At 42.8% G+C, this 13,209-nt stretch overlaps 2 protein-coding genes across 3 annotated transcripts; one reads left to right on the top strand and one right to left on the bottom strand.

Annotated features, from left to right (window-relative positions):
- Positions 1-389: 389 nt before the first annotated feature.
- Positions 390-3,951, top strand: Cnpy2 (canopy FGF signaling regulator 2). 2 transcript variants are annotated; one of them, XM_020163277.2, is made up of 7 exons: positions 390-663; positions 1,280-1,392; positions 1,536-1,651; positions 2,978-3,181; positions 3,342-3,438; positions 3,592-3,627; positions 3,784-3,951. In XM_020163277.2, the coding sequence occupies exons 2-6, from the start codon at positions 1,305-1,307 to the stop codon at positions 3,618-3,620; spliced, it is 534 nt and encodes a 177-aa protein (XP_020018866.1). In that variant the 5' UTR covers positions 390-663; positions 1,280-1,304; the 3' UTR covers positions 3,621-3,627; positions 3,784-3,951. The 2 variants fall into 2 exon arrangements, with proteins under 2 accessions (XP_020018866.1, XP_020018865.1); XM_020163276.2 differs by lacking the exon at positions 3,592-3,627 and having other exon boundaries at positions 392-663.
- A 4,580-nt stretch (positions 3,952-8,531) lies between these two features.
- On the bottom strand, positions 8,532-9,276 carry LOC141425775 (protein LLP homolog). Its single transcript, XM_074083654.1, has one exon. The coding sequence runs from the start codon at positions 9,201-9,203 to the stop codon at positions 8,838-8,840; it is 366 nt and encodes a 121-aa protein (XP_073939755.1). The 5' UTR covers positions 9,204-9,276; the 3' UTR covers positions 8,532-8,837.
- Positions 9,277-13,209: the final 3,933 nt, after the last annotated feature.

Below are 13,209 nucleotides of genomic sequence, written 5' to 3'. Positions count from 1 at the left end.
TGAAGATTTATAGCACAGTTTCCTCTTAAGCTAGTAAACTGACAAACTACAAATCCCAGATAATCTTAAACACCTGTAGCTACTATCAATCTGCCTGGCGCTGCGATGCTTCCTGGGTAATGTAGTTTCCTGTGTATTGAAATTGCTTGTAACCTGGGCTTCTCACCGGCTAAGCAGCTTTTTTTTTGGAAAGCCTAGCCCAGTTGGACTGAGGCACGTTTGCACCTGTTTCTCTGTAGGACTCTTGTGCTCTGTCTTCGCTGCTTTAGGCAACTATTTGACTGACCCCTGGTGGTCACGTGGAGCTGTCGCCACGCAAGTCTGGGTCCTTCTGTGAACGATTGGGCCCTCGCTGCCTCTGAGCCACTCCTGAGTCGCCTGATCGCGCGAGAGCTTAGAGGGGCGGGTTTGGGGTCAGTCTAGTGGGGGCTTGTACGACAGCATCCGCTGCCACTGAGCCCTGCTTAGGTTCTCTGTTAGGTGCGGGAAGCTGGGTCAGGCTGCCACTGCGGCACCCTGAGTCTGGAAAGCGCCGAAGCGCTCTGGAAAAATCCGGACAGCCTCACTCCCCGCCAGGTGCCAGGGTTAGGAGCCACCGAGGCTAAAGTGAGAGTCCGGCAGTCTTCCCTTGACTGAGCCACGGCGGCGGCCCTGGGAGCAGAGGTGGGACGGATGAGGGTGGCGGAGGCGCTCCGCGCTGAGGGTTGGGAATGGATCCTAGCGGAAGCAATGGCGGAGTCCTTAGAAAGGGGGCTGGTCTGCACGGGTAACCTCATAACAGGCTGGTGGTAGGGATGCAGCAGTCTTCCCGGCTGGGCTCAAACAGGCCCTAGTTAGTGGTGCTCTGTTCGCCGGCCTCCTGGCCTGACTCAAGTCTTTGTCCTTACTGGCAGCCCCCGTGCCTATCGTCCCGCGTAGTTGCCAGCCTCCGTCCCATAGCTGCCACATAGCCCGGTGAGCCTTTGGCATCTAGTGCTCAAGTGTCAACGTTCAGGGCCTCACCTGACGATGCAGTTTCTGGAACTGAGACCTAAGTCCTGAGGTCCCACTTCCACCCGCCGTCCAGGAGAATAGGGGGCTCTTAGGTGCTGGCGCAGCTCTTTTGTATCTTGGCCATTTCCTGGGATGGAGAGTCCCAGTCACACTGAGGCCTTTGAAGGCCTTGGGATGAAGAGCAGGGCCGAGTTGGGGAGGAATGGGGGAGGTGGAGGAAGGAGGTGGAGGGAGGTAGGGAAAAATTGAGTCCTCACGGGTATGTTTTATTCCTACTCGAACCCAGGTGGAGCAACCCCATTACGCTAAGGATGAAAGGCTGGGGTTGGCTGGCCCTGCTTCTAGGGGCCCTGCTGGGAAGTGCCTGGGCTCGAAGGAGCCAGGATCTACACTGTGGAGGTAAAGACACAAAAAGAAGTGGGAGGAAGCAGATCCTGGGAGGGAGACAAAAAGTCCAAGGCTTGGGTGAAGGATGGATGGAAATCCCTGAGTTGATCTTAGTCTCCTTCCCCCTTCTACTCCATTCTTTTCCCTTGCACCAGCTTGCAGGGCTCTGGTGGATGAACTAGAGTGGGAAATTGCCCAGGTGGATCCCAAGAAGACCATTCAGATGGGATCTTTCCGGATCAATCCAGATGGCAGTCAGTCAGTGGTGGAGGTAACTGTTACTGTTCCCCCAAATGAAGTAGCTCACACTGAGTTTGAATGAGAACTCAGTTAAGAAGGACCTTGGTTTAATAGAAATGAAGAAAAGAGAGGTATCTAAAAGATACCCTGTCTCTTTTGGAGGAGACTGCAGGCTAATACTCTATGTAATTGCCTCCTGCCTCCCAACCTTAATACATTGTTTCTACTGTAGAAGTTGGCTGATAGGGAGTCTTGATCAGTGCCCTTCTCCACATCCCTAATTCATACTCATGTTTCACTATAGCGATGTGGTATACATAGTTTCAGTCAAGGACTGGGGATGTGGCTCAAGTGGTAGAGCAAAGCCTAACAAGAAGGAGGCCCCTGAATTCAAGCCCCAGGACTACCAAAAAACAACAACAAAAAGCTTTGCTGGGCAAGGTGGTACACGTCTGTGATCCCATATATTCAGGAGGCAGAGATTGGATTGAGGTTCAAGGCCAGTCAGGGCAAAAAGTTAGTAAGACCCTCAAAAGCAAATAAGCCAGGCATGGTGGTACATGCCTATAATCTTAGCTATGAGGGTGACATATGTAGAAGAAATACAGTTGAAGGCTGGCTGAGGCAAAAAAGTGCAAGACTATCTAAAAAATGACCTAAAGCAGAAAAGTTTGGAGGTGTGTATGGCTCAAGTGGTAGAGTGCTTGAGCACTCTTGGGCTCAAACCCCCACACTGCTAAAAAAAAGAAAGAAAGAAAAAAGCTGACAGGGAACCTTGATCAGCCCCCTTTTTCCACATCCCTAATCCATATAACTCATGCTTCATAGCACAGATTCATTCAAAAAAGAGTAAAAGGTCTTGTCCTTGTGATCAGGAAATTGACTTTAGTTAAAATATAATACATATAAGGCTCTCCATATCGAATGAGCAGTATATATAGAATATTAAGGTTCTGCTGCTTGTGGAGTGCCTTAACAGTTGTTACCCTCAGGACCTGCACTACCTCGCTAACACTCTATTACTGAGGGCAGAGTCTAATCTCATTTTAATACAAAAAAGAATGACCTACACTCACAAGAATTAAAGGAGCTCAGAGGAAAAGAATATAGTTGATTAATCATAGAGGTCTCTGCCCGTAATTTGGGGCTAATGATGTCTGTTTTATTTCTTAGAATTGTATAATCAGGCAAAATATGATTATACATTTGAAAGTACCTTGAAACCATAAAAATAAATCAACTTTTTAATTGGGAAAGGTGTTTTAGAATTGGTTGGTTGAACTAGATTTGGAAAGAAAAGCAAGGATATAGATTATTAATGTATGAGGTAGAAGAAAGTGACCCAAGACATTTGTAGGTACCCTATGCCCGCTCAGAGGCCCACCTCACAGAGCTGCTAGAGGAAGTCTGTGACCGCATGAAGGAGTACGGGGAACAGATTGACCTTTCCACCCACCGCAAGAACTACGTACGTGTTGTGGGCCGGAATGGAGAATCCAGCGAACTAGACCTACAGGGCATCCGAATTGACTCAGATATCAGTGGCACCCTCAAGTTTGCGGTGAGCTATGGCAACGGGTAACTGGTTCTTGGAAATTAGGGAGTTGCTGGAGAGCCCAAGTGGAGAGCAGTAGGTCAGTGTCCTTGTCTCCCTTCTGGAGATGGGGACAAGAGGCCTCTTTTGCTGCCTGGTGTCACTCCTTTCTTCCTTGGGTTGGCAGTGCGAGAGCATTGTGGAGGAATATGAGGATGAACTTATAGAATTCTTTTCCCGAGAGGCTGACAACGTTAAAGACAAACTTTGCAGTAAGCGAACAGGTAAGCTATCTCCTTTTATCTCCTGTAGTCACAGCCTTGTGGAACCTGGCACATTCCCAATCCCTCTCCCCTCACATCTTCTGATGTTAGCTCCAGAGTTGGCTTCCATTTCCCTTGGCTTAGACATTTGGGTTTCCATTCTCTTCCTGTCAGCTCTCAGAATTTGTGGTTCCCTGACCTGAGATACAGGTAAGAGGGTAGTAGGGATATTTTGTCACTTATAAGCATACACTCTAAAGAATGGTGGTTGGTATATGTGCCAGTTTGGTTTGGGGTACTTTCTGGATAATGATATATGTCAGTATTTGAGTGGTGTTTCCTTCAAATTGTTATGTACTATTGCAGATCTGTGTGACCACGCCCTGCATATATCTCATGATGAGCTATGATCCACTGGAGCAGCGCAGACCAGCTTGATGAAATCACCCCCAGGAGGGGAAGATGGTGGCATTGCCTTTTATATTATGTTTTTATGGAAATGAACTGAAAAAAATCTGAAACTAAAAGTACAAACCGTGTTGTCTTTTCATACCCAGAATCAGTCCTTACATTAGACTTGAAGATTAGGGATTGCAGGCAGGAAAGAAAAGGGAGGGGAAGGAAGTTTTGGGTTGGTGTAGCACAAAGTGGGCCCTGAACTATTAATTTCTTTAGTACTGAGATTCTGCTCCACTTATAAACTAGATAATCATTTATTCACTGTGTTCTAAATACAATGTATTTGGTCTAATTATGAAGAAAAGAGAAACATCTATGAATAAGCAGGAGAACACAAGTGTATGGGAACATAGAATTCTAAAAATTCCTTGTATTCTTGTTGGTAAAACATAAAAATGGGGCTTGGTCTTGAAGAAAATAATGGACGTGCATTGTTCTTCCCCCTGCCCTTCCAGATGGAGGGACCAGCAAGAGCAGAGACAGGAAGGGGAAAATGGATGTGGCCAACTCAGCTGAAAAGTAAGGGCTTTATCGGATAGGGACAGATGAGGTAAGGAGTGTTATTTAATAAAAGGCCTTGCTTGCTAGCCTAAGCTTTTAGAATTGATATGAACGCCAACAATAAATTATATCTTTGTTATTTACATCATTAGCCATTATCAGTCTGGACCATAAATTCCTACTTTCTGTAGAGATCCTATACTGAGCATAGGGTTGAAAATCTAAAGAATTCCTCCCTTTGGAAACTTCTGGAACACCCTAATCCCGGGAGGTTTCAGGTTTTAGAACAGAGTATCTCTGTTCCAGAAGTGTCTTGAGGAGAGAACCCCTGAATAAACATTTCAAAGATTTTTTTTTTTTTAATTATAGCATTTTAGAACCTAAAGGGACATTGGCTCAGGTATGGTGATAAATGCTTGTAATCCCAACACTTGGGAGGTAGAGGCAGGAGGATCACAAGCCCGAGGCCAGCCTCTGCTACACAGTGAAACTGTCTCAAAACCAACAAAAAAAGGGGGACTTGGGGATCATCTAGTTCACATCTGCCCATTTTACAGATGAACAAGTCTAAAGAAACCACAGACCCTTAAGTTGTATATTTAGTGGCAAAACTGGATCTATAAACTAACTTTCCCAAGTACTAATCTGATCCAGTACAGACAATACAGATGTAGAGTAGCTTCTATTTTTGACTTCTCTTAATACCTTGCACTAAGACTGGTCCACAGAATAAATGCATTCAAGAAAGTTTCTACCACAAATCCTTTTTTTTTTTTTCTTTTTTTGGCAGCACTGGGGTTTGAACTCAGGGCCTTATGCTTGCTAGGCAGGCACTCTACCACTTGAGCCACATCTCCAGCCTTTTTTTTTTTCTTTTTTGGAGAAGGGAAGATAGGGTGTTGTTGGCTGGCTTCAAACTCCATCTTGCCAGCTTCCAGAGTGCTGGGGTTATAGGCAAGAAAAAATTCTCTCTCTTTCTCTTGCAGTATGGATTGTTGAACTCTGGGCCTCACATTTACTATGCAGGTGCTTTACCACATGAACCACTCCACCAGCCCCAAGAAAAAAATTATCTTTTTTTGTACCGGTGCTTGAACTCAGGGCCTCCACCTTGAGCCACACCAGCCCTTTTCTGTGAAGGGTTTTTTTTCGAGATAGGGTCTCGCAGACCATTTCCAGGGCTGGACTCGATCTTTGATCTTCCTGATCTCTGCCTCCTGAGTAGCTAGGAATACAGGTGAGAGCCACTGGTGCCTGGCTCGAAAAAAATTACCTTAATACTTATTTTATCTATTCACTCACATTCTTTTCCCCTCTTCTCCCCTTTTTGTTACTTTTTGTATTAACACATAATGATTGTACATTCCTATGAAATTTTCTTTTTTCTTCAGTACTGGGGATTAAAGCTACATCTCCAACTCCCTATGAAATCTTAACACATAAACTAGGTTAGAGCAAATACTCTGACAATAGTTTTCAACTAAATTCAGAGTCTGTTAATTTCATCTCACCCTCTTTTTTTTTTTTTTTTTTTAATTGGTGTTTTCAACTCAGGGCTTTGGCTTGCACATATTTGAACCACACCTTAGTCCCTTTTGCTCTGATTATTTTGGAGATGGGGTCTTGTAAACTATGTCCCCAGGCCGTCCTCCAATTGCAATCCTCTTGCTCTCAGCCTCACAAGTAGCTGGGATTACAGGTGTGAGCCTGGAATCTTCTCTTTTTTTTTTTTTTAAAGTTTCAACAAGAATTTATTTTAGTATAGCAGGATAAAGTAGGGAGAAGTAGAAAGAAAAAGAAACATTTCTGCTCCCCACACAGGAAATGGGAGTAGACTCCTGTATGTATTTTTTTTTTAAGACAGCGTCTTCTTATGTAGTCCAGGCTGGCCTCAAACTCTCAATTCTCTTTCCTTAGTGAGTGCTGGAGTTATAGGCACATACTACTGTGCTGGGCTTAATTCCATTTTCTCTTCTTTTTTTTTTGGCAGCACTGGGGTTTGAACTCATGGCTCATGGTCTCATCCTTGTTAGGCAGGCACTCTGAGCCTAGCCCAGGCAGTTGTTTTGTTTGTTAGTTTTGGTTTTGGTTTTTTGGCAGTACTGGGACTTGAACTCAGGGCCTCACTCCATCTTCTCTTATCAGCCGTAAGAAATGGTATGTAGCTAGGTGCTGGTGGCTCATGCCTATAATCCTAGCTACTCAGGAGGCAGAGATCAGGAGGATCGCAGTTCAAAGCCAGACCAGGCAAATAGTTCACGAGACCCTATCTCAAAAAGACCTTTCACAAAAAAGGGCTGGTAGAGTGGCACAAAGTGTAGGCCCTGAGTTCAAGCCCCAGTACCTCAAAAAAAAAAAAAAATCACAAGTTTTAATAAAATAAATTTAATGCTAATCAGTAAAGAATTACTTGTGATATAACTCACTGGTTGTCAAGGCACAGCTTGATGAACTCTCCAGCCAAGAGTCTTTACTATTGATATGCAAGGGTACATCCTACATGGGAAAGGATAGAAGGTATTCTCTTGCTTCTATCTTTACAGGGTTTGTAGGATACACTTTGTACATCTTTTACTATACCTCAAGGAATCCATGACTTTATCTGAACCTTTCTGGAAATTCACTAACAAATTACACTAACGTAGTATTTTGTAAAGCATATATTCTTAACCTTGCAAATCTACTTGTACTTTAAGCCTTAGCTGCCGTCTAAATTCATTTATCAGTAAAATGTTATAACTTAACATATATATAATAATGCCATTTCCAAAGACATTATTAAGTGAGGTCCGGGTATAATTAGGAAAAAAATTAATTTTTTTTTGTTTTTTTAAGACAGGGTCTTGTTATGTTGCCCAGGCTGGCTTCAAACTCTTGATACTTCTGCCTCAGTCTCCCAAGTGCTGGACTACAGACACATACCACCATGCCAGACTTTAAACATTGGCTTTGCCAAATAACAGTTTTGTTTTTGATTTTTGGGTTTTTTTTGTTGTTTTTTGAGACAGTATCTTGCTCTGTTGCCCAGGCTAGCCCAGAACTTGTTATGTAGCTCAAGCTGTCTTGAACTTGTGATTCTCCTGCCGCTTAAGTGCTAGGATTACAAGTGTGTACAACCATACCTCACTAAATTTTATTATGTGAAAATCTAATCTTTTAGCAATGTCCTGCAGTATCCCGCAGTGTCCCATACCTGTAGTCCCAACTGAGGCAGGAAGATCACTTGAAACCCTGAACTGGAGACCAGCATGGGCAATATAACATAACTATCTTAAAAAAAAAACTTTTAGGGATTTTTGCGTGTGTGTGTCTGTGTGCTTTGAACTCAGGATCTTGTACTTGCTTAGACAGGTACTTTCCAAGTCATCAGCCCTGCTTTTGGTTTCAGTGGTGGGGATCTAGTCCAGAGCCTTACATCCCTAGCCTAGAGGACTTTTTGTTGTTAAATAGGATTCAGAGCTGGTGGAATGGCTCAAGTGGTAGAGCACTTGCCTAGCAAGTGTGAGACCCTGAGTTCAAACCCCAGTACTGCCAAAAAAATGGATTCACATACACACACACACACACACATAATTTAAAAAATTTTTTTGAAAGATAGCAGACACAAGATTCCTTTATTTTTATTTTTTTGGTGTTACTGGGGTTTGAACTCAGGGCTTTAGGCTCGCTAAGCAGGCACTCTACCAGCCATTGTTTGTTTGTTGTTCATGGGTTTTTTTGTTTGAACTCAGGGCTTGACACTTTGCAAAGCAGGTGTTCTACTGCTTGAACCACACTTCCAGTCCATTTTGGACTAGTTTGGAGATGGGGTGGGTCTCATGAACTATTTGTCCAAGCTGGCCTCGGAACTGTGATCCTCCCACCTTGACCTCCCAAGTAGCTAGGATTATAGGAGTGAGCCACCATCTCCTGGCTTCCTTTATTTTTTTTTACAGTATTGGGATTTGAACTCAATTCCTCACACTTGCTAACTTGCTAAGCAGGTGGTCTACCACTTGAGCCACTCCAGCAGCTCTGTTTCTTATGTTCAGTATTTTCAAGATAGGGTCACATGAACTATTTCCCTTGGCTGGCTTCGAACCACAGTCCTCCTGATCTCTGCCTCCTGAGTAACTAGGATAACAATCGTGAGCCACTGGCACTTAGCCCTTTTTTTTTTTAATTTTTTTTTTTTTTTCATTCACATGTCCTTATTGACTTTAATTACCGAGTTAGAAGAACGATTACAACCATATTCAACAGGATTTTGTTGTCTGGGTAGGAGCATCCAACTAAAACATCAGTACAACTTTCATTCATCAAAGAAAATATTTTGTTCAAGTTCCCAAAATAAAATTGAGGACCTATTTTGAAGGTCTGAATTGAAGAAAAAAGAACAAGTTGAAAACTGTATTCTTTCAGTGGGAGCTAAAAATCAATGTACATGTTCTAATCAGACATCTGTTTAAGTTTTTAAAGGTCTACCAGGCCAAACCCTTTGCTGCCTTTTTTCCCCTTCCTTTCCCTCGCTTTGCCTTTAGCTTTTTTATCTGTCTCTGGTTCATCCATACTGGATACTGTCCATTCTGGTCTAGAAGGGTCTTTTTGTTCCTCTTAATCTCAGTCTCCATTTTCATGTCATCTTTTTCATTCTCCTTTACACTTTGAATTTTCTCTTGGTGATGGCTGGGTATCACCACAGTTGCTATCTCTTGAACATCTTTCATTAAAACATCACTGTCTACTTTGAGAATATTTTTAAGTCTGTTGAGCTCCTTTGGGGCATTCTTCTTTCTCTTTTCAGCACGCATCTTCCTTTTCCACTTACTTCGTAAACTTTTAGCCATCTTTTACCTGAGAAACAAGGACACACGCCACACACCACGCGCCGACCGGAAACCTTTTTTTAATTATTGTATGTTGTTTTTTAATCCAGGATCTCATGTAGCAAAGCTGGCCCAGAACTCACTATGTAGTCCAGGCTGACTTGGAACAAGTGATTCTCCTGTCTCAGCTTTGGGAAATTACAAGTGTGTTCTACTATGCCCAGCAAGATCTCTCTCTCTCTCTCTCTCTTTTTTTTTTTAAGCAGTACTGGAGTTTGAACTCAGGGCCTCATGCTTGTTAGGCAGGTGCTCTACCACTTGAGCCATGGCCCAAGATAACTTTAAATATAGAACAGGGATGACTACCAAGGGAAAGGGAATTAGTGAATGTTGGATAGTCATATAAAAAGAACATATATTCTCACTTAATCATTTAATCATTACAACTCTAAAAAGTAGATGTTATTCCTATTTTACAGGTTGGGGGTGTATTTCAGTGGTTAAAAGTACTTAAATAGCATGTGCAAAGTCCTGGGTTTGTTCCCCAGTACTGGGGAGGGGGTAGGGAACCAAAACCAGACATAGATATTCCTGTTTTACAGACAAAGAAACTATGTTCAGAAAGGTGTCAGCTGGACGCAGGTGGCTCACGCCTGTAATCCTAGCTACTTGGGGGGCAGAGATCAGGAGGATCACAGTTCAAAGCCAGTCGGGAAAATAGTTTGCAAGACCCTATCTTGAAAAAACCCATTACAAAAAAGGGCTGGTAGAGTGGCTCAAGGTATAGTCTCTGAATTCAAACCCTAGCACTGTCAAAAAGAAAAAATAAAAAAGTTAAGTGTCAGCAAGGAGCCAAGGCTCCAACCCCACTGATCATCTTGTCCCTAGGTCAGTGGTCTTTGTGCTACACCTTATTTCATGGAGTGGAGTCTCCATGTAGTCTCCTGTAGCTGTGTAAAGTAGGACTTTTAAGTTTTTTCCTCTGTTTACCCATCTTTCCAGGCTAATTATTCCTCATAAGGAATAATTTGAGGCTGAGGCCTCAAAGGATTTTGAGTTTGAGGCCATCCTGAACTATATAACAAAAACCTATCTCAAAAAAAGAAAAAAATTATAGCCATCCAGCTACTTACGAGGCTGAGGCAGTTGTATGTCTTGAACCCACGAGTTAGAGGGTAGCCTAGGCAACACAGTGAGACACTGTCTCCATAAAAACCTTTTAGAGCTGTGTGTAGCTCACTGGTAGAGTGCTTGCCTAGCATTCATGAGGTCATTTTAGCTGCTAAATGTTTGTCCTATCTTTATGTGTTCTGGGGGAGGGGTCACCATTTTTCATATATTTCAGTTATGGATGTTCAAAGGTTTTATAGATGAGTAAGACTAGTTCCTTATCTCTCTCTCTTTTTTTTTTTTTTCCAGTAGTGAAGTTTTGAACTGGGCATCATGCTTGCTAGGCAAGTGCTACCACTGAAGCCATGCCCCCATGTCACCAATCTTTATTTATTTATTTTTGCTTTGGTTATTTTTGAGATATGGTCTCACACTTTTTGCCCAGGACTAGCCTCAGACTGTGACCCTTCTTATGTATGCCTTCTTGTAGCTGGTATTATTACAGGCAACAGCTACCATACCCAGGTTGTTTGCTGAGTTGGGGTCTGGGTAACTTTTTTTGCCTCAGCTAACCTTAAAGGAGTACACCTGGCCTAGTTTCTTATCTCTTTAAGTATTTTTATAGCAGTACATTGTGCTGATGTCTCCAGGAGACAGTTGATGATTCAAAAATTTCCTTGGGGCTGTGGCTCAGTGGTAAAGAAATTGCCTAGCATGCATGAGACTCTGAATTTAATCTCCAACACCTATGAGTTGCAGCAGATAATTCACAGTCATCAGATGAACAGTAAAGCCTGGCAATTAAGAAAGACTCTGGGATGAGGCTGATCTCCATCTGCATTCTAGTTATGTTAATTATAAGCTGTGACCCTTGCAAGAAAGATACTTCATCCAAATCTGGGATTCCTCCTCTTTAGAGATATTCTACCTGCATATCTTAGAGTTGTCGTGAGAATTAAGGTAATTCATGTACCATATTTAGATAGTAACTTGAAATAATAAGCACTGGATATGTTTTAGCTGTTAAATACAGAAGTTTGGTTTATTCATGTAGACAATTTAAGGTTATAGTTAGGCTGCATTCTCTCACTTGTTCATGGCCACCAGGGGGCACCATTGCCTAGATCCATTTTAAAGAAGTCCTCCCAAGGTCATTAATGATCTCAATACTCAGCCTTTTCTATTGGCCCTCTAGTTCCCAGACAATTATATTTAGATCTAGAGCTTACTTGGCTACTGTATTCATGCAAGTCTTAACTTTCTACCTTCCCAGGTCCCATCTATGTTCAGAAAGAGACTCTAGCCATACTCTAGGGGTATGGCTCAGTGGTAGTGTTTGCTTAGCATATTTAAACCTAGCAATGACAAAAAGGAGATACAGATTCAAACCAACTTCTGGGAGATTCCGCTTAGCTCCTTTGATCCTTGGATTTTCCTACTGGCCTTCTAGCAGTGTATGTCAAGACTGAATAACTTCAAAATAAGTCTAGGGCTGGGGGTGTGTCTCAAGTGATAGAATGCCTGCCTAGAAAGCACCAGGCCCTGAGTTCAAACCCCAGAACTGCCAAAAAGAAAGCAAAATAAGTCTATAAGGTCCTTGATGGTAGGCTAGAAGACTCTGTTTTAAGTCAAGGAGCTTAGAACACTGCTGTTCTCCACCTTCCCTACAATTATTAAAACTCCAAAATAGATTACCCTAATGGCTACCCAACAATTGTCTCCATGGTATCCTCACCCTGAGAAAGAATGCCTCCTGTCTCCTGGGACAGTGGATCTGGTAGCTACTCTGTGGAAAATTAACCAAAGGGAAGGAACCAGGTCAGACTATTCTAAGGTTGTGAGGCAATACCTGTATGAGATGCTAAATTGGGAGTAAATATTGATCAATGAAGCTTTGAAGTTCCCCGGGAAGTAAGTGAGGTCAGTGCTTCTGTGGGGTGTTGTTCAATTTCTCTTTACAAAATTCTTTCCTAAGAACTACTTATCTGATCTCCAAGCCAGAGGAGCATTGGTTGGTAGGTTTGAGTCCAGCTCTGAGAAAACTTGGAGAAATAGGGTTTGTTTTTTTTTTCCCCACGTTTAAGCTATAAACTAAGGTCTATCTAAATTTGGCTTAAAGGGATACTGAGACCTCTGCACGTTGTGTTGCTTTATGGGGAGATAAAAAGACATGTTCACTTAGGCCTTGGGATTTGCAGATAAGGTACTTCAATCCTTGGGTCAGCTCTTCTCTGCCCTTGGGTCAATTACAATGACAAGCTTAGAGCAGTACTAAAAGTTCTTAGGTCTTGCCGTGGTTCTCTGGGGCAACACAGAATAAAAGAGTGTAGAAGACAGCCAAGTAGGAGAAGTGGCCCAGAGGCCATATGGGAATAGTGTGAGTGATTAATGCCTGATCTTAGGTGAAGGGTAGGTCTGCAGCTTCTGGTCCAGTGGGGTGGGCTGGCTGTACAGAGGATGTGATTGGAATGACAGGGAGACTAATGCCCAGGATCCAGGGGCTCTGACAGGAGCTAGAAGCCATCATATTAAGGTGGTCTTTTTAAGACTTAAATGACCCAAACACTGTATGCACATATGAATAAAAAAAGAAAAAAAAAACCTTAGATTTCCTGGCTTTATATACAGAACCTACAGCTCACAAAGAGCACTAAAATATTCATAATCCTAATTTTGCTCTCTTCTCCACATATTGAGAGCTCTTAATATGTATCTGTAATACCACGGCTTCTGCTGCTTTCGAATGAAAACCAGTCGGCTAACTCTGGCATCATAATCTGTTTTCCACATGATGTCACCTCCATGGCCATGAAGTCATTAACCAAAGACATTCTTCAAGCATGCTAAGGGGCTAGGAGGAGCGGTCAGTGATAGTATATTATGAAGTCGACCTTCAAAAGCCAGTCCTGGAGCTTTG

This window comes from Castor canadensis, chromosome 8 (genome assembly GCF_047511655.1).
Source record: "Castor canadensis chromosome 8, mCasCan1.hap1v2, whole genome shotgun sequence".
NCBI lineage: Eukaryota > Metazoa > Chordata > Mammalia > Rodentia > Castoridae > Castor > Castor canadensis.
Note: the sequence above shows the minus strand (reverse complement) of the source record. Positions and strands in the feature narration are given on the sequence as shown.